The sequence below is a fragment of the Mizuhopecten yessoensis genome, unplaced genomic scaffold (genome assembly GCF_002113885.1).
Source record: "Mizuhopecten yessoensis strain PY_sf001 unplaced genomic scaffold, ASM211388v2 scaffold9559, whole genome shotgun sequence".
NCBI classification, from domain to species: domain Eukaryota; kingdom Metazoa; phylum Mollusca; class Bivalvia; order Pectinida; family Pectinidae; genus Mizuhopecten; species Mizuhopecten yessoensis.
The window spans coordinates 96769-118989 of NW_018408108.1; the positions used below are offsets into that span (position 1 = coordinate 96769).

The window sequence follows — 22221 nt, forward strand, 5'->3', positions numbered from 1 at the left end:
GTGGGTGGGAGGGGGGCAGTGGGGGCAGTGGGGGAGTTAGTGGGAGGTGGGTAAATATAAAGGCAGTTTACTGGTTAAGTACTTTATCCTTTAATATATAAAAAAAATACGAAAAATACACCTATATATAACAACACCTCTATCAGGGTAATTGTCGTACAGTACATTCTGACGTCATATATATGGTGTGCCACGGTATACAATGAAATTTAATGAAATACTTTTCCCTCTTTTTTTTTCTAAAACAGTGTCCGTGTTTATACTTATTATCAAAAGGGAATATCTTAAGGTTCTTTTTTCCGAATACATCAAGAAGTTCGCTAAGGTTTGATTTTCCGATATTCAGGAAAATGTTTGTGTTGTTTATGCAATCGGACTCGTACATTTTGTGTCCTACTTGTCATTGCAGAATTTATTTAGAAGTTCTTTCCTTTAAAATGGCCACATCTTGAGTCAATGCATATGCGGACTTCAAAGTTCTCATTTGTTTGGTATTTTGATTTGCATAGTATTCGTTTGAGATTGTTCGGCTATTTATTGCTATTGATAGTTGCTGATTTATTTTATACCTTCTTAATTATCTGGTCGTTAATCAATATTTTATTAAGGTTGTTGCATGCTCGGTATATATTCATGTTCCGTGATTGTGACGTTTTCGGCTATTTTCTGGTATGACTGCTTATACAATGTTATTAATTGCCTCTGTGATTTCTGCATATATTTATCTTAACATTTATGACGAGACCGGTACGGAACTGGGAGACAGGTTAGTTTTAAATTAAGCTTAGTGGCAAATAACAAATATATGGTAGTTACTATTGCAACGGGGAATTTGAATAATTTTAATTTTAAGGGTTTGTGAACTGTAAGGAGAGCGTAGTGTCAAGAACATCCACGTAATGTGGGCATGCTATACTATTTTTTGAGTAAACTGCTCTATATTCATTTAATGCAAACTATTATAATATTTCTGTAGTGTCAGATATGCACAGCAATTATACCGTATGATGATTGGTTCAAACTTATTGTTTAACTGTAGATCTTATATGAATGACGTCCGTAAGGACAAAATAAATAACACACTGACGCCATCATACCTGTATACATTATTACCTGGTTTAGTTGGAGAGAGAAACCACTACACATTGATAAATAATAACAATTACCTTATTCTCAAGCATAGTCTTACAAGTACTAGATAATGTGTATCAGATTATTAGAACGACAACCTGTAGAGTCGTTTTACATTGAAATGTAAATATAATGTTTGAACGTCTGTCAGATTGCAGTTACAGCCAATATGAATGCAATATGGGTGACAGATAACTAATCATGACGTATTGATAAGGGATTTATGTGACTACTGTGCAGTTATTTAAGCATTGAACTGTTTGTGTATGGTATTTATGATCTATTTGAATGACACAGCTTTGCAAGCAAACAATATAATGCGCGCATAAATATCATACAAAAACAGTTCAATACTTGTATTGACGTTTTCTCTGCCTCTTATGTTCTTTTTTAACTTATAATTTATATTTAAAATTAAAAATGCCCGCCTTATCGACAGTCCACACAATTTCGTTCAATAGTTTGAACATCGTATTGTCGCGTGCTGATTGACAAAGGAAGTTGTACTTTGACATTTTAACAAACACTTCAATTTTATTCCACAATTCAGTATCAATACAATTGCGTATGATATGTCTATAGGGTGATTTAAGTTTATCAATAGAACTCTGAGCTGAAAGTTAGATTTGAAATTGTTTCGATTCTTCCCTAAACAAATTTCGCGCATGGAAAAATACAGTGAATACCGTAAATCCGAGCTTGCCCTCCACGAGGGAGTTATTTTCGGAAGTTAATTCGAATTTTTCTCTTTGCTCATTTTGTGAAGAATCCAGGCGTTAATGTATTTATTGACTGTATGGAAACCTGACAACAGTCGGTAGATTATGTAACAGACTCGTTATTTGACATGTCGTCAGAAACTGAGGAACCGTGGATGCGAGACGCGTGAAACTGATAGCGTTTAAAGTGAGTGATCTTGCGACCAAGCACATGTTCGTTACAAATGTCTGAAATGTGCATGTGTGCTGTGACTCATATCAGTAAATCTGCATCATATGTGTCAGTAGGTCTATAGAATATGTGTATTTCAGACATTTGTAACGAACCCCTGTTGATCAATGCAGTGTAACAGACGATATTTCTGATAAATCGCATGAGCGTTAACATTGTTTCCATTGCCGGTATTGGTGATTTCAACCGACGTGCATTTTGTACGATATTGCAGACCTTGGTCTTGTTATCGTTGTAATAGAAGTGTTTTTTTAATTTTTTTTTTTTATTTTGCACATAAATTTACAATGACAATGACATTGCCAAATCTCACAATGCCCAGCGATATTTCAGCAGCCTTCATGTTTAATTATCCTGGATATTGTAGTTCCGGTTAGTGTTGTATTAATACGCTATGAATTGTGTCTCGTGATGCATGGTAATTAAAGTCCCATCAACGACCCAGCTTTCAAAGAGGCTATATAGTGACAATGCCATGCAAATGTAAATATATTGTGTTGGGTTAATAAAGTATTTAAGCAAACATATAAAGGATTGGCAAGGTTCTACTGTGTTATTGTGCTGCAGTTTGAGGGATTTATGAAGTGACTGGACTTGTATTGTGTTGCATTCATAAAGAATACATGCGGTGAATGTGCAGTTGTATTGGAAAGTCAGTACGTAATACAATGTTAACAGTATACTTTGTTATTGCATTGTGAAGTTGAATGTGATACTTGTGTTCAAGTATTTTGTGTTTTTGGTGAAGGGGATATTGCTCGACCAGGAGATAGAAATATCGTCATAGTATGTCTTTGTGTTGCAATTCCTATTTTTTGCTATTATCACTTTTATTTCGAGCTTGCTTTCAACGTTTAGTTTTCTCCTCATATTTTTGATAGTCAGCCTATAATAAAATTCAATCACATTTTGTTGGCAATTAGAAGAGTGCGTGTTGTTATAGTGTTGATATTTGGCCAGTGGGGTAGATTTTACCAAAGGGAGTTACGGGTTCTGGGGTGGCATACATTCTCTCCCAGGCACTGTCGGGAAGTACATGTAGCCCCAACGGAGAGGACACATCTCAATGATCGGAACGTCCTAACTATTACGGGACCCACCACTGTGGAGACTACGAACTTGGATATCACCTTTTGGCAATACCGCTGATTATGGAACGTAGGGATCGGGATCAAGACAATATTTCATATTTTATGTAGATAGTCGGCACTCAATAAATGTAAATATTTGTATTTAATGAATCATGGTTTTCATTTAAGTAAAGTACCGGAATCTCTTATAAATCTGGGCTCGTAACATATTTTTTGAACGTCAGAGCCAGTAAGGCCTTGATAAAATTTAGTGACGGCCTGTCAGATCGAGCCCTTGGCGCCTTGCACTAGTTTCAAGTATTAATACATGTATATTTGAAGCTGGGTCAATAATCATTTTACAAAGCCGGTATAGTTTAGTTAAGTAGTTGTCACGCACATATGGTTGCAGCGGTACTACTATTCACATTACAGAGTTACATAATTTGATTGAACAACCACTATTGACCGTGGACGGACAACTGACGTATAACGCAGTCTAGACTTTCGTCAATACCAGAGGACAAGGGCAGGGCCGTGACCGATAGGGGATAACGTCACAAAGGATGTTAACCTGCAGAAGTCACGGCATTTAATTAAGTTTAATGCTGTCAAAACATCCGGAACACTTTCCAATGACTTAAGGCTCATACCGTGTTGAGATGTCGGTTTTGAAAATGATTGAGATGTTGAAACTCAAGGTCAGATGGATTCAAACAAACTTCCCGAGAAATGCATATGTATAGGATAATAAGTCCATTATAGTCAGTGTCTCGTATATCCGTGTGAAGCCGTATTTAAATAATTTCTAAATGTGCCCAGCATTTTTGCGGCGACATTTAAATTCAAACAAGCACATTGGGATTTTTTTAAAGAAACGCTATTCCAAGTAACGGTAATAACATTGCAATCTTATCGTAATGTTGGATATCCCCGCCAAACGTTCATTAAATAATGCCCTGACCATCGATACATTACATTTTTTTCTAATACGGTTTGTCCGTTTCTCTGTATTCATATTTACTTTGTTTCATCAAAGTAGAAACGTGATTTCGCACTGATACATATTCCGTCAGACGAAAAAGCGCAATGACGACATTCAAAGACAAACACCATATGCCTGCTTAAGTTAAGAGGACACTATCAGGTTAATCGTTATACTGGTGACTGAGAATATTTCAATGTTACTTGGATTTTGTTAAATAATTATACTAAGTTATTTTTTTCTGTTTAGCTCCACATTGAGCTAAATTACTCTCTAAGTATATATTCTATCATACTGAAACCTGGATTATACTCTCTATATATAACCATCCAAACGCATATTTCAGATTCAGAATTTCAACTAAAATGTACTGTTAATTGGACTTTGTTGATTAATTGTTAAAGTTTTCCGTTTACCATACCTACTTAAGTGGAGAACATACTATTAGGTTATTCATTATACTTGTGACAGACACTATTTTGTATTAGTAATCGAAAACAATACTTGTATCGGATCACTTCATCCTAATCATTTCGAACCAGCACATATTCAAAAGTAAAATGAATGTCGTCAATTTATAACAAGAATCAATAATATTCCGCTGGAAAACGATCAGTTATTGCTGAAACACACATTTATCTTGGAGTAGGTTATACTATTTTTATTGATTAGATATTCAAAAATATATAATTGCAATACAAATTCAGTCCCAGCCACGATACGATTTGTAACAGTCTCTGTACCCGTCTAATACTTATTGTGTTTGGGATTAAGGTATAATACGAGGTTTGTCAAAGTCGTTTATTTTTCAAAGATAGGGAATGATCTGAACGACCAAAGTCTACCATTAACAAAGGTAGCATCTCTGTCGTAAAACTGAAGTCTTCGAAAATGATAAGTTCACTGAGCTGAGTTGGCATTTCGTCAGAGACATTTCTTGCAATTCTAACAATTTTTTTTTTGTATGAAAATTGCTTGTGAGAAATCGGTTCCTCATTTTTTTTAACTTTCGTATACCCGCTCCAAGTCTTATATGACTTAAATCCGGGATTTAAACATAATCTTTTGGCCAATCAAATTGTGAATTGTAGGTAGAAGGGCAGTGTATCAATGTATGAAAGGTTTTACCAATGGCGCTGCAGGAAGTGTAAAGGATGGTGTATTCGCCTTTTACTAAGAGAGTCGTATTTCGAATCCGAAATCGGAGGGAAAGAAGTATTGAGTGACCTGCCCGACCAGATTGTTGTTTTCGAGTTCTCTGATTTCTTCCAACACCAAAACCCTCTGCGCGCTTCCACGCGGACCATTAATTATAATAGTTATCGCACCTCGGACAGAAATGTCCAAAAACCATTTGGTTAGAGCTGTCACGTGGTGACCCTCTAATTTTCTATAGAGGGTCAGTAGGATTCCATCATAGGGCAATTTGGCCGCCCATTGCTCACCGCTTCAAAACTAAAACAACAGATACGGGTACCTGAATATTCTAAAAATGATACAAAATCTCACAATTAACAAATGAGAAAATGTTAACGATCTGTATGATATCTTGTTCCAAGAACAACAAAAAACTGTTACATGTTATGTTTTTGTTATATAACTTATTTTATTTTCATTTTTCAAAGTTGATTAAATTTGTTAAATATTCATATTGTTTTGTTATGCATTACATCATTTTCATTTTAAGCAAAAAGGGTCCTCGATGCGATACATTCGTTATATAGTCAGTTACTGACCCTCTACAGAACCATAGAGGGTCAGTAACTGACTATATAACTAATATTATAGGTTGGAAAATCGTTTTCCTTTTTTTTTTAAATATATTTTTTCAAAGGTTTCTATTTAAACCAAGGGCAAACACCTCTGTGACGTTTCTGCTTCGGTTAGTCAGTACCTAACTAAGGGCGGGAACTTTCAAGGGTTACTTTATAAATTTCAATTCAAGTTATGTGTTATCATAAGTCAATACTAGTTTTGCACATAATGCTTATCAGTAAAAATGCAAATTGATTAAAAAAAAAAATGCTATTCACTATAGTGGTAATGGATTGCTATTGATAATGATTCTGCACGAATTGTGTCCAGACATTTTTCAGGGAAGATATTCATTATTTGGTATATGCGTATAAGTATTTTATCTTGATCCTATAATGTTTCTAGTTGGGTCAAAAAAAACAATGAACGTACCTTGATTAATTCATTAATTGGGAAACAAATTACGACGGGAGGTTATGTTGCTGTCTCAAGGACATGACGCTCAAACATGGTATACTATCAGTGATGTAATTACTCAAGACAACACTATATCATAACTGTTTCCAAGACCAGAATTACGATAGATTCAATAAATATTTGTCTTTGAAGATCCTTAACAGATTCTTAACAAGATGTTTATGACATAGCATCACTGTTATTACCCAATTTAGACAATATGTAATCGTAGTTTATACTAACACGTCATAACGGACAATATGGAACCGCGATAAAAATCAACAGTCAAGTTTCTAACATCCGCCAACATATAAATACTCACAGGAGAGAAACAAAGCATCACACACCTACTATTTATACGTACAGCAATAAGCCACTTGGCTTAATAAGTGATCATTTTGAAGTGTCATTGAACGAAGGACACATTTACAGATATAACGTGTGAGTGAATCCGTGAAAAAAGTCCAGCTGGTGTGAGAAGTCATGATCCGTGAGTGTAGTTTAGTTATTTAGCGGATAAGGTTGTCACCGAACAAATCAATGATGGACGAATTATAGAAAATCAATTTATTATTGATTGTTGAGTTATAACAGGATTGAATACACAATTGACACAATCAATTTGATAATGTCCCGAGTTGGGACAGATTTTCTGGAGGAAGTAAAAAGATCGGTTTGCAACAGTGTTAGATCAGTTAATTGTCGAGTCTTTTACTCGTTCGACCAATGCAACTCATAACAGCGTAGCAACTTAATGATTTTATCATATTATTCCCCTGTAATGCAATTAATTAACTCATGTCATATAGCCTGGAGCGATTTTGATTGGCTGACCGCATCACACTTTCCCATGATAATAAATTACTCCGCACAACGTCTCGTAGTAAAACATTATTTCGGGTCTACAGATATTATAATTACATAAAGATTGATGACAATACACACAAACTCATTTCCAGAACATTGTCTAATCCGCCCAACTCGGGGAGTAAAACAAACGTTCTGAACAACGGTACACATATAACAACAAACTTACAAAATAACAATGTCAACATGAGAGCCACGTAGAGTTCCGAGAGTAGATCGGAGATTATCCCATATTTCCATGGAAAGTTGCATTCTGTGTTTAGAGGCAACACTTATGGTAGACATTTCAGCACTAACATTTATCAACAATCTCCCACATCACTTCCCAAACCAGTGAAACGACGTAGGATTATCGAATCGGACAGTAATAGTCATTTTCAGTTGACACCTCAAATTTTCGCGCGCTGTGACGTTTAGGAATGTCGCGCGCTGTGACGAAGTGTGAACGTGGATGCTCATGTTTTGTTAAGAATTGACTCCAAATTTCAGCTGAATGTCTTTATTTGTATAAAACATTTAAATAATGGATTAAATAATAATGTCTATCCATGTTGTTTGAGTGATTTAAATACAAATATTGTAACTACGATACAGTTGCTCGTTTTAACGAATGGAAGGACAGTAATTCAGTCATATGTTAAAACATGATCTTACACTCGTTTCCATGTGATATGAGAATTATGAAACTCGTCACGAAATTTTCATTTTAGCGACCCTCTGGCGAGCTAAAACGAAACCTTCTTAGACTCATTTCATAAATCTCATATGACATAGAAACGATTACAAAATCCTATATAACTATTTAGAAATGTTAGTACGTACGACATGTTGCCTTGGTGTATATATTTCTCTGTAATTACGACACGACTTCAAACGAAGATTTACAACACTTGCTAGTTTAAATTTGACGAAATTTAAGAGAAAAACAACAACATAGTATTACGATCTTCCTACCACTTTATTTCACTGAAAATGCCAGGTTTAAACCAAATTAAAACATAAGTATACATGCATTTCATGCATATTGAACACTTCGTCCAAATTTAAATTATATAGACGCATTTATCAGAGGTTTTACCAGAATGTGGAATGACGAGATATTCTGTGGTTTTCCCTTAGTTTTTGACAAGTGGTACATTCTGAAATTTGTCTTTTTTTCATACCATTTACAGTGGCTCGTACCAATTAATGTTGTTTTATTGAATGCAATGCCTATCAGTTATAATGTTAAAGATAATGATGGAGTAAGGGACATAACTGCTACAGAAATTCTCAAAATAGACCAGGAAGTATTCGGGTAATCGTTAACAAATTGTACACCAGTTGTGTGATCATCGACCTGGTCAGTATGACACTGGACAGACGATTACAGTGTTATTTATGGCTGTACATCACCACACTCCAAGGTAAGATTACTTATATAAGGTGAAGGGAGAGTAAACATATAACAACTGGCTATAATTACAGGTACCCTACTTCCTTGTCGCTGATGTATTTACGACAGTAACAACTAATAAAAAACATGCATATACCTTCAATGGTATGGACCTATAATACAATTAAATACCGATAATGGAAGTTTATTGAATAACATACATATATATATACCTTTACTAGTTAGATGATATGTGCCTCAATGCAATGTATATAATAGTTATGTATATAAGTTAAGTACATACATATCTAATGTAGAATTTGTATAAGTTATGTGCACTTAGCAAAATATATCAGATGAGACACTATATGAACTATACTACAGATTAAGTTGCATTACAGTATACATGTGTGGGCCCGTAACACCTCGCAGGTGGGGATATCCCCCAACCTTGTGTGATCCAGGCCCAGAAATGCTTGTCTTGTGCAAATCAATATACAATCTGTATATTGAAACTTTTTAGGCATACTCTAAAATATTATATTATTGTACACGTTCTATACACATCCCTATATATAACCTCATATGTATGTTATGCATATTATGTAATCGTGTATATATGTACCAAATACTTATAAGTAGATATGTTCCAAATAACTTTGTAATCTTCATCTTTGGAGGTAATACAGATAATAATAATTGAAAATATTGGACAGAAAGTTACTTAATAGATTGACAAGAATACAAATCTGAGATATGTTTTTAATTATAGATTATTAACGTAATGAATGTCATGCTTGCTTTCTTGAATGTCTGTATTAATACATATACGTACTTTAACTGATGAGAAACATACGTATACCGATCAGTTACATGTATTGTTAACAAACTCAGTCACGTTGATTATAGGTTCGTCAACCTTTACAATTAATACGTCGTTTACCAGTATTAACGTCCATTACAATCAAGGAGTGGCATATCACCTTCAAAAAGCCGTAAATCAAAATATTGTTTTGCGGTTAATGTAGAGAGAAAATACAATCAATCTCTGTAAAACAATTACTTTTTTCTCGATTGATGTCGACAATAACTACATCCCTATATACTCAATATACACGTGGACCAATCTGACTCTAAATCCGTTATTGGTGCATAAATATATTCACTGAACATAATAGAAATATACCATTCCTTTGATAATCGCTTTTCTCATATGTACAGGTGTAACTGGATTATCCGTGGTGGTCAGTCCCTCTCCCACAGCCGAGGTCGTGTCCGGTCAGACCCTCAGTATCACGTGTCAGTGGTCAGCTGACTACACAGGACCAAATGCTGCTGTTAACTACAGACTGAATGATGGTGGAGGTAGAATAGGCGCAGTGTTTATAAACTTTGGGACATCATGTCCATCAACACCACCCTACACACTAACCTGTAACAAAGACACGAGGACACTGGGGATACAGATTCCCGTCAACAGTTACAGTCACGGGGACAGGTGGACGTGTGAGGGGAGAAATAACATCTTCGACAATACAGCACCAACACAAACAGACACGACCACAGTGGACGTTAGAGGTATGTTTATAATACATGTAAATGTGTAATTTGTGTATGTGTGCGTGTCTATATATGCAACTGTGCCTTGATAAAATGGCATATCAAACAGTTACTTCTAAAGTACTGTAATAGTTTGTTGTAGAATTGCAAAAGACATAATTCATCAAAGATTAATTCAATTCAAAATGGTCAAAAGAGCGCCCATTTCATCGTTAGAGTACAATAAACACGAAGTGTATCCTAATCCATTTAACACTGTCATAACGGGTACACCCGTATCACCAACGTCAGCAATAATGCACGCTTTGCACCGATGTCGACAGTCTCGTCGGATAGCGTTTTCAGGTCATTTGTGACTTGTATCATAGTACCCCTACTAGATGTGGTCGGATGGTCTGCAGCGGCATAACATCGGATGCCACTTATTGATGGAAACATATAATAACATATTTCAGTGAAGAATGTATGTGAGTGTATAATGTATGTTTGTGTATAACATGTGGGTATGTAATGTATGTGAGTGTTAAATGTGTTAAATGTATCTGAATGAATGATGAATAAGAATGTATAATGTTTGAATAATGCATGTGCTTGTATAATGTAAAAGAGTTTTTGTGCATAATGTTTATGATTTTTTAATACATATGGATAGTTATACAATACAAATGGGTATATAATGTGTAAGCATATAAATTGAGTACATAATGTATCTTAGCATTAATGTATGTGAGTGTATTATATTTTAGCATGTGACTATGAAATGCGTTTTACTGAGTAATGTACGAGATTCCATAATATTTGTAGTGTAAAATGTATTTGAGGATATGATGAAAGTATACAACTTTAGCTCCTATTCACATTCACTCGAATTCCAGATGGCATTATTGACATATGGCGTTTCTGGGCTCTCTCAAGTTTAGTATTGTTAAACTTTATTCTGCATAAATTATGGTACATGTACTTAGCATTTTTCTTTTTCATTGTGTTTTCGATTCCTTCCCCGTCGTTTAATCGCCGAATATCTAGAGGGATAGGGAGTGCATTTCCTTTATGAAAATTGTATATCCTTCATCAGACGATTTCAGTGGGTCCATTGTGTCTTCCTGACACAAACAGCATTTTGTCCAATCAGTTTCCCAACTATCTGTTGAGGAAACTGACAAGCGAATTCTTTTGGCCATTTCAAAAATCAGCAATGTAACGATAGAACAATAACGCAAATATTGTCTGAGTTAAATATCTGAACACTTCTGATATTTCAGGTCGAGGGTTTATCCTTTTACTACCTGTATAGCACTTTGTTGTATGGGATACAACTGAATTCGGTTAACCCAATTAAAAGTTTGCCATCAAGAGGAATAAGCCCCTCCTCCCTGATTCGGCTATCCCGTGTTGGCACATCCTGTCGATTCAGGTACGACTCTATGACTTAATAATTGGGGCAATCATGGAGTCTTTGGGAGCACTTTAATCTTATAAAACTGATACTGGACCCCATGCCGAGATTATCGGCAGTGATTTATACCAGTGTGCCCTGGTAGTGCAAATAAAACACTCTCTGAAAGACTTCTAGTGATAAGTGATGAACATTAAGTTATGATTGGTAATGAATGACATTTGACAAAGACAAGCAACATCACAATGGACGGATGCGTGGTAGTATGGGTCTAATGTAAAATATACATAAAACCGGCAGTGAGTTATCGACCGATATTGGACCGGAAGTGATGTTATATTACTACAACGAGACAAATAAACCTTCATTCACTCAACCTAGTAACATTTTGTATAAAATACAAGCAATATGTATGCAAAAGGAAACATACATTTGATGTGTTTTACCTGGATAGACGTCATTTTGAAAACCAAAGATGGCCGCCATGATTGGATGGATTTTTTTCGTGGCTACCCCCTTAATATGATTGAATACACCTAAAGGCATGTTCTTACAAATTATCATGCGTGTATCACCATTTGCATGATGTTTGTGGTAAGCTACTCAACTAATTGTAGATAATTTGTTCTGTTTTTTTTTTTTAATAAGTTAACAAAGATATATTGATATATTGACGATTCAATTCACTCGTGCCTTTTAACTAAAAAACATCAACAGGAATTTAGATAGGATTCAGATATATATTATAGAGAAAAAGTACAAGGCAAAGACTGGTATCTAACTAATTTTATGTAAAATGAAATGGTTAAGACCAAATATTGGGTGAGGGTACCTAAAATGGAACGCTTTTGATATATATATCATGCAGCATTTTTTATTTTGCAATAAAAGTGAATGCCCTGTATTCTGAATCAAGATTTATTTAGTTCTATGCAATTTGAGCAAGTTCCATCTGCCTATACCTTTTAAACATTGCTCATGAACTCAATTGAAATACTGAAAAAATGGGGGAAAAAATCGCAGGAAACGGTACGGTCCGACAACATAAATATCCTATCATATTTCTAAACATGGAAAACTAAATAAACGACTAAAATTTGTCAGAAATTGCAAAACATTTTTGAAATGAAGAAAATTGTTTTAAATGCTGACAGTTATTTCACAAACTGACTTAAATAATAAAGTGTTACATTTCGGGTACTCGACCAGCTTATGTGTATGAAACGGACTGTCAAATAATGCATCGAAAAATAAGTGTGAAACCTGGAATGTTGACCGACATTTCTAGACAAAATTCTGGATCATTTTTAATTATAGACAATTGTGAGGAGATAAGGCGAAGTTAAAAACGTATCCATATACTATGTCTTGATGTCTTAGGGGTGCCGCAAAGTTACGTTCAAAGTATTGGGCTTCAAATTCCTTGATGTTTTCACCGTCTGAACTTTCACGCAATCATCTACCATGACAGCGTAAATAACAGCTTTATTAGTCAATATCATCACTTGAAACATAATGAGAACGCTATATGTAACATATATTGCATGTTTAAGCCTGTCAACATTGCAAAACTCCCATGAAAATTACTTTTATACTGATCGACTCGACATACACGCATATATCGCTGTCATCTTGAATGAATCTTGATCATGTGATCACTGACTGTTACTATATATAGAGTAATCGTCAATCGACTGACTTTTCAAATTGTAGAGCTTCAACAATTGCAACAAAAATATCTACAAAATCATATGCATATTAATTCATATTCATAATTGAGAACCAAATTTCGATTGATAACAAAAATTCGGTCATGAATGCTGGCGTGTAGAATGGCACTGTTCAATGTTATTTCTCCCGTGTCCGTGACGTGATGCACCAGTGTTTCGCACAATAATTTTATTACATACTGATTTGAAAATTCATTACAAAATCCAATAAGTTCGTTTAATTGAACAGTGATGTATTTAACATTAGAAAGCTCTGGAACGAGCATTGCAAACTTCTTTTTTTTTATGAAAATTATTGCGGAAATGATTGTTTCACTTGCTCCCGTCCGACCGGAAGTTCTTGTGAGAAGAAATTCAAATACATGGACATAATGTACTTTTATAGCCAAATATCTGTTTGAAATTAATTAGGTATTGTCCATTCATGATTTCTGGCACATACACTGACAAACAGATAATTTGATTTGCGTATTTTATCAACTGAAAATTGTTTCAAAATACTTCCACTTCCGTGATGCATTAGTGATTCTTCGGTCCAGACCCGGTGATGCATTAATACATAATTCGCCCTAGACCCGGTAATGCATTAATGCATCATCCGGCCCAGGCATGGTGATGCATTAATGCATCATCAGGGCTTAAAGGGTTGAGTACAAGGGGAGACAGTTCAAATTGTCAGTTTATGTAATGGGTGGGGCTAGCTCTATTAAGAAGGAGCATTGCACACCAGATGGGTCTAGTAAACAAAATGACGAAGCTGTTACCGATTAAATATTAAAAAAGATAGGAAAATCCGGATCTGTGTTGACCTAAAAAGGTTAAATGAAGCCGTAAAACGGGAACAATCTAAGCTTCCAACACTGGACGATATAACTCCTAAGTTAACGGGTGTTAGCAGATAGCAGCAAGCTCAACATCGTTATCACCTCATTTGAAAGCTATGCATTCCACAAGGTTCCATTCGGTATAACCTCATCACCGGAAATATTATAGAGAAAAATATCTGAACTACTGTCCAGGTTAGGTGTAGTTGAGGCTAGCATAGATGGCATTGTAATCTATGGGAGGTCTCACTAGGAGCACGATATATGTCTAGATACAATCCCATACATGATTCGTGCATTGGGCCCCAGATTCAATAAGGACAAGTGCGAGGTTTGAAAGTCTAAATTTGAGTACTATGGACATGTCATAAGTTTGGACGGCATACGTCCCAATCCAAGGCACGTTGAAGAAATCATAGCCATGAAAGCACCGAAAGACGTAACTGAGCTGCGTTGAGTAATTGTTATGATAAATTACATGTTGACAGAAACTCCTATTTTGACCTATTATGGTGCAAGTAATCCCATAATCGTCAGTGCTGACTCAAGCAGTTATGAGAGACCATATTTCAGCTAGATGGAGGAGAAATAAACCCGTTGTTTTTCTGTTCTCGAACTTTAACGCCCACAGAGACTAGATACGCTCAAATAGAGAGAGAGTGTTTGGCGTCAGTCTGGGTTTGTGAGAAATTTGAACGGTACTCGGGCGGACTTGAGTCCTCTTGACTACTTACACACCATAAGCCGTTCGTTCCCCTCATCAACTCACAGGATCTCAATTGGACGCCATGTATGTGGCAACGCCTACTCGTGCGTCTACGGAGATTTGCGCCAGTTGTTGAACAGGTTTCTGGAAAACTGCTAATTGTTCCGGAAATTCTGTTAAGGAGTCCGCTCATACTACATGAGGTTTCAAATGAAGAGGATGTCAATATGTTTATGGAGTCTATTAAGTCTACCAGACATATTTTAGACAGGGAATTGGCCCAGATCCGACAAGCGTCGCTAGATGATCCACATCTGCAGAAAGCACTCAGTCTCACATTGGCAGGGTCGCCCGATCGTGAAATCAACTTAGACGAATTAGATGGTTACTTCGTAGTACGTAATGAACAGTCGGTGCCAAATGATGTATTACTGCTATACCGACAAATAATAATGATAATATAATAATCTTTATTTAACGTCGTGTACAATTGTCAACAACAAACATAAGCTCTGTAGAGCTTTTATTACGAAGCCGCTAAGGGAACAAATGGTGTTTTCGTGGTGGTGGAAACCCACGGGGGGAAAACCACCGTGCCATCGGAGGGATAATAACTAACCCTATCAGACATCACTCTCTTTTTTCCAACACTGCTGGGGATCGAACCGAAATTCTTGGGAGAGCGAGTGGTATGAAGCTCACGCTTGATAGCACACATTAGTACAATGACTGTGCGCGTTAGCGATCACGGCTACCGAGGCACCCAAAATGTTCGTGATACCTGTCGCGATGTCCTCACGGTCTTGTGTATTAAAATACTTAGAATCAGAATACTCCACAATTAAAATGAAAATTAACAACATTTAAATAATTCAACAAATACAGTTGAAGCACCTTCACAACAACTGCCTTGTTAAACCGAAAAATACAACCGTGATTACGATATGTTGCCGGTATTAAGATATAAAAAAAAGACAGCCAGTATGAATAGTTACTGTCCGTTACAGTACACAAGGTCTGTATAAATGCTAAATTTTGGTTAATTGTAAAGTGTTGTGTTACTATCTTTTGAGACATTATTTGTTCAACGTTTCGCTCAAAAAGGGGGAGATGTGCTAGAGTTCAAGGTATTGTGTGAGTCTGGGTTTGCTTGATGCTATGAAGCACGTGCTTGTGTTGAGTATTATGCAGTAACCGGATGCAATGAAAAACGTGATTATTTAATTAAATGGATTCAAAACCCCTGTGTTATGATTTGTAGAATATCACAACATGTTTGCTCTGAAACTGAATTTCCTTAAAGTGGTTGTGGCTGTATATAACACTATGGTAGCTTACCCGGTGTCAGTATAATGTGACATGATATAGATCGTGCTGCTACTGTGTCCAGGTTGTGACGTTTGAAAGATATGGCACTTAGAGTGGTCATTGGACGGCCTTAACAGCCACTGATACCATCATACGATGTCTGTATTTGTTGCAAGGACCTAAAACCAAAGTGGACATTCGCTGTGTGCATTACGATATATACCGTCCTCTGTCATTTTTTGTAATTGTATGTAATAGCTAACTGCTATTGAAATCACTAAGTAAATGTTTGAGTCAAAATCTGGATTAGGTTGCGTAGGTGGCGCTGTAATCGCGTGAAGAAGAAAACTTGGCAACAAAATGACAGTTCATGTGTATTTTAACCCATTGTATCGAAATAAAAACAAACGTTTCTAAAATATTCCATTCGTGGACCATATTTCAACTGGTGCATTTTCAGGAATAGTTACGAAATCCTGTCCAAGTCCTAAAATTATATTCTCAGATGTATTGACAATGGGTTGTCTTAACATAACAACGAATTCCTTGATATCATCAACAAAATAACTCCGTGCACTTGAACTCCATTATAAATTCTACTGCAAACGGCCTGTTTCCAGTAATTTTAATTCTCCATAGGAGCCTGCCCCCGTATAATTTCTTATCTAGCTCAACTACTGTTTTTTTTCTTTTCCGAAGAATAATTTTACACCTTTCCGACACCCAGATTTCATAATTTCAGTGAAAATGTATTTTTATAAAGTTGTCAATTTCAGCATCAAAGACATAAGTTCGTAAATAAAAGAAGGTTATCTCGAAATTGTAATTCGCAACATAGTATAAATTTCTTTTGATAAATATTTCCAAAACATCGTGTTTATTCATAAAACATAAAAAAAAATATTCTCGGATGAAAATGCACTTGCAGAGACACAATTATGAAGAAAAATGCCATAAAATTGCAATTTTCTCCCGTTATATAGTTTTGGATGCAAATTTCCATCAGAAAATCGGATAGAGCTTTACTTGTTTCATATGTGTACCAAAAATCAGCTAATTCCATGTGGTGGAACGTTCTCATATCGCCGCCTGAATGTGGTTGTAAATTGAAAGAAAAGGGGAAATGAGTAACAACCTTGTCTGAAACCCTATTATATAGCTTATTATATACAAACTTTTATATTGAATATCAGAGCGGATATTTTCATGACAGTTTTATGATGTGTAACGACTAAATAAACAGTATCGATATAAAGATTTACACTGAGGACACCCTGATACATGAATACTGTTCTATCTCAAGTTGTCCTCTTCTGAATTTTCTGATCGTGTGGCCTTGTACATTTATCCGTATCTTCTTGTCTTTGTCTATACGTTTACGGAATCATTGACTCGACGCTAGCTATTCTTGTCTCACTTTCCTTGTTTTATTGTCCCATCTCCAAAGCGTTGTGGCTCTGTCAGGGTTGGGACCCTGACTTGTCTCACTTTCTTTGTGCCTGCCGACCACGCCACATCGAATAGATAGATTATCCATATGAAATACTTTATTTTGTTCTAAGTAATCAATCAATTCTGCGCTTCTTGGAGGTATTGAATGTGATTTATTATATTGTCTTGTTATTTTGTGTAATTAGTTGTTCGTTATTTATCACACATTTTCGCATAATTGTACCAAACTACTAAGTATTAGCTGTTTACAGCAATCATCGGTGGCTTGCTATTTTGTTACTTTATCGACGCTTCATAAACCAATCGTTATTGTTTCAAGATGGAGGGTAAATGTGTTGGAGAAGGGTGTCAAGTATACTTCAAGAAACGTAGTGGCAATAAGAACAGAAGTGCACGCAATGTAAATAGTCCACAATATAAATGGCTCCTAGATACGCTGGTGCAACAAGGATTGATGTCAGCAAAGGAACAAGCACTTATTTGCCAGAAGTGCTACATGAAGTATCTTCGGAACAAAAATCAGCCTGAACCTGAACCCGAGCAGAACCAGGAAATAGAGGAAGAAGACGACTCCCCGTCCCATATCCTGCCGTTGCTGACCCTTCATGATCTTTTGAATGGATCATCTTCACACAAAAAATGCTGTCTCTGTCTTGTTACCTTTGCAAGAAATGGAACAAAATCATCAGTCTTACCAAAACGTGCAAGACATCACCTGATCTATTCACACAAACTGTGGTGTCCCACCTCATCCCGCGTCTGCTCCATTCACCTTATTGGTAACGACTTAGATCCGTCTACAGAGGTTGTCCTTGATGGTAGAGGTTCCTTGGAATCTCAGTTACCATCAAAATCGTCCGAAATCATTAATGACCTCCTAGAGGTGTCGCACGTCCTTTCACAGAACCAGTCTGCGTTTACAATAAGCTTTTCTTCTCCTGATGACTTGGCATGCATGGCCTGGACAAGTTGGTCCAAAGATCAGTTCCTCGAAATCCACTCGCACTGTTCCCCATAATTTTCATCTGGTATATATACCAAGACTACACACGATGCTCTATTACTGTTCTGGGTAAAACTGAAAACCGACATTTCCTGGAGTCAGTGTTCTTCTCTTTTTGGAATTTCCAAGTCAAGTGTGTCCAAAACTTTCCACTCCATAGTACAGGCATTAGACACATCGATAGTCCCACAATTTCTAGGTCCGGATCACTTGACAAGAGAACAGTTGCTCGGGCACAATACTGTCTTTTCAGAAGCATTTTTTGGAGATAAAGCCACTGCCATATTAGATGGCACCTATATTTATATCCAGAAAAGCTCCGACCACAAGCTCCAGAGAATGTCCTACTGTGGCCAGAAGAAGAGAAACTATCTCAAATTCATGAGCATCGCCTTACCAGATGGCTACATTCTGGACACAGTAGGACCATTCACTGGCAGCGAAAATGATGCTACAATTACAAAAAAAGTCATGGACAAGCTAGTTACTTGGCTACAACCAGACGACAACGTTGTCGTTGACCGAGGTTTTAGAGATGTCCTACCAGTTCTCGAAGCCTCTGGCCTCAATGCTAGCATGCCGTCATACCTGAAACCCGGTCAAAGTCAACATTCTGACGTCCAAGCAAATCTTGACAGAACTATCACCAAATCGAGGTGGATTGTGGAATCCTATCATGGTCGTCTGAAACACTGGACGTTCTTCCGAACGCAATTGGTGTCTAACAGCTTTATCAATGTCATCGAGGCTTTGCTTCGAACCGTCACAGCCTGTCTGAATGGTATTAGAGGACCGATCTACCAGAGATCTCCAGAGAGAGATGCCAAAGATAGGCTAATGGCTGAACGTATGAAGGACCGTTTGACAACACCGAATGGTTTAGCTCAGAGAGTCAAGACAGATCCGGATCTATCTAGACGGGCAAGGTCCGAGTTTGTCAAGATGGATGCATCTTCCGTACTGTTTCCCCGTCTCGATCTTGATTACTTGAGAACCATTACGTGTGGAACGTATCAGATATCTCTGGCTCCTGGTTACATCGCCGAACATTTAAGTGATGACGGAGACTATGAGGTGTGGCTTTACCAGCACTCCCCAGACCTTCTCCGATGTCAAATACATTCTCGACACAAAAGCCAAACGAAATATAACGTTTGGATACGGTTCACCGTTTCACCCGATGTTGAGGCCCCAATAAAGGACTACTACTGCCAGTGCCCAGTTGGAGAGAGAACGATGGGAATGTGTGCGCACATCTCCAGTATCTTGTACTACCTTGGGTATTACAGGACGCTGGAAAACCCTCGACCATTACAACCACAGGTAAAGAAATTCCGACAAAACTTGAAATAGTTTTCCATGCGGCAACGGAGTGCATATGTCGAAAGTATGTTTGGGGCTCGATATGAAAGATCCCCGTTACCATGTGACTAACCAAACTTATAAATATAGGTATTATACAATCGCCCGTAGCTATGAACACTCCCGTAAATGCGAAAACCAACCAAAATCATAAGGAACACGTTTTGTTTGTTGTTCTGTCTATTTGTCAGCCAATGTCTTCAACCACGGGGACTTGTGAAGTAGCCATCTTGGATTTTTTTTATGAAAAAGTGTTTCTCTCACTTTTTTTCATATCTGTGTACATATTCTCAACATACCGAGCAAATACTCTCGTTTTTTTGTTAATTATCTAAAGAAAGTCGAAAATCGGCAATTCAACCATAGGCTAATTCAACCCAACATTTGAAAATGTTCCACCACTTACATTTTGATGATTTTTCCTCTCATCAATAGCATATTACGTACTGTTTAATAGGATAAAAATTGGTTTGCATCCAACGCCCATAAAAGGGTGTATTCTCTAAAAAACACAGTTTTTGTGTCTAAAATGTTATCATCGAAAATGGCATTTTTGAGATTGTTTCTTCCATAAAACAGCCAAATGGCGCGATGGAAACATGATTTTTTGTCACAATCATGCCATGAATGTATTCTTTACGGTGACCATCATTTGATTAGATTTTCATTAATATTTTACATAACATGCACATTTTATCAACACTTAGACAGCTTCTGAAAGGTACAACTTTGAGGAACCATAAAAAACAAACCAAGTGATCTAAATCTTTATATTTTATAGATTTGTGACCACAACGGCATGGGCAATGCACCACCAACAGGAAATTTGAATCAGAGAAGGGGCCGTTTTGGAAACCGGCCCTTTGGCTACTAAAGAAATCTTTACTTACAATATGATTAACTGGAACAGCTAACAAGAGAGCTGCAATCTTAGCAAGACGATTTCGATTTCCCAATTTTCATAATCCAGTTTGTTTACAGTAGTATCCATCTTTCCCCCATAAATATTGTAAACATGTTGCAGTTTATTTGTTAAATACCATAGTTTGAATGAAAAGCTGTAGAAGACTAACAGACAAACTGACAAGATATATTTAGGTTGGCTATAGGGCAATGGATAGTAATCATGATCTCACTAAATGATGATACTAACATGTAAAATCCTTTCCCGTGTATTGAACTTTAAAATATAAACCAAATATGTACAAGATCGGCAAGTATGAAAATTTGGTGGAATTTTCGAGAAATGACAATTGTGCATATTGAAACTAGTCTATATACATTTACAAATTTTACAACATTGTACAAATATTGAAATGTATAAGACTCACAAAAGCATAGGTAAAACATGATATAAATATATAACAAATGGCATTAGTATCTTAATAGTACTTGCGTTCACCTCTTAGAGGTTCATCGGGGGGACTGTTCATTTGCTATATTAAGAGGAATCAATGTTTGTCGATATATTAAAACCTGGTTTAAATTGTTCTAGCAGCAAAGATGGTTGCATGATTAAAAAAGATAATCTTGTGAAAAGTCCGTTGCTAAACTCATGTCTGTGATAATATACATGTATCTCTTTTTGTGACACAATCTTTGTTGTATCATGACGTCATCAATTTCTGTGTTGTGCTGTCAACATAAATAAACAGTTCCCCCTTTGTTCTATTTTATATTGAAACATCACAAGGACTTTAGATGTGTTTTTTCTGATTACATATATTGTATATACATATATGTTCATTGTAGTTGGTCCTGGTACTGTTACCCTGTCACCACCGGACACTACCTACACCAGGACTGAGGGGGACACGTTACCGGACATCACCTGTACAGCTGACTGTAGACCAGGCTGTTCCTTTGTCTGGACAAAACCTGACAACACCAACTTCACTGTCTCAGCTGTGTTGTCACTGGGACAACTGGACAAGTCAGAACACGGGACGTACAGATGTACTGCTAGGAATGTTGTCGGGGAGTCAACTACAACTGTAACTGTGTCTGTGATGTGTAAGTTATATACACTGTTAGGCTTGTTTTAGTCAATGAAAATGCTAAGAAGTATTTTATTCAAATAAAGCTTTTGATTTGTTGCTAACCTGGTCCGAAGGACTATGGTGAGCTTATGCCATACCACAGCGTCCCTTGTCCATCCGCCTGCCAACTTTTCCTTTAAAACACTTCTTGTCCTGAACGTCTTAGTGAATTTTAACTAAATTTAGTCTGCTGCATTCTTGGGCCAAGGGGTCTCAATTTCCTATAAACGGTGGGAGTGCCCCCCCCCCCC

General features: G+C 36.6%; 1 protein-coding gene across 1 annotated transcript in view; it reads left to right on the plus strand.

The window, feature by feature from the left end:
- The window catches only part of LOC110458349 (hemicentin-1-like), a 91267-nt gene that overhangs the window by 37524 nt on the left and 31522 nt on the right, over window positions 1-22221 (plus strand). The window contains exons 16-17 of the mRNA XM_021510006.1: window positions 9812-10168; window positions 21684-21944. Of these exons, the coding sequence (XP_021365681.1) occupies window positions 9812-10168; window positions 21684-21944 (618 nt within the window). The remainder of the gene's footprint in view (window positions 1-9811; window positions 10169-21683; window positions 21945-22221) is intronic.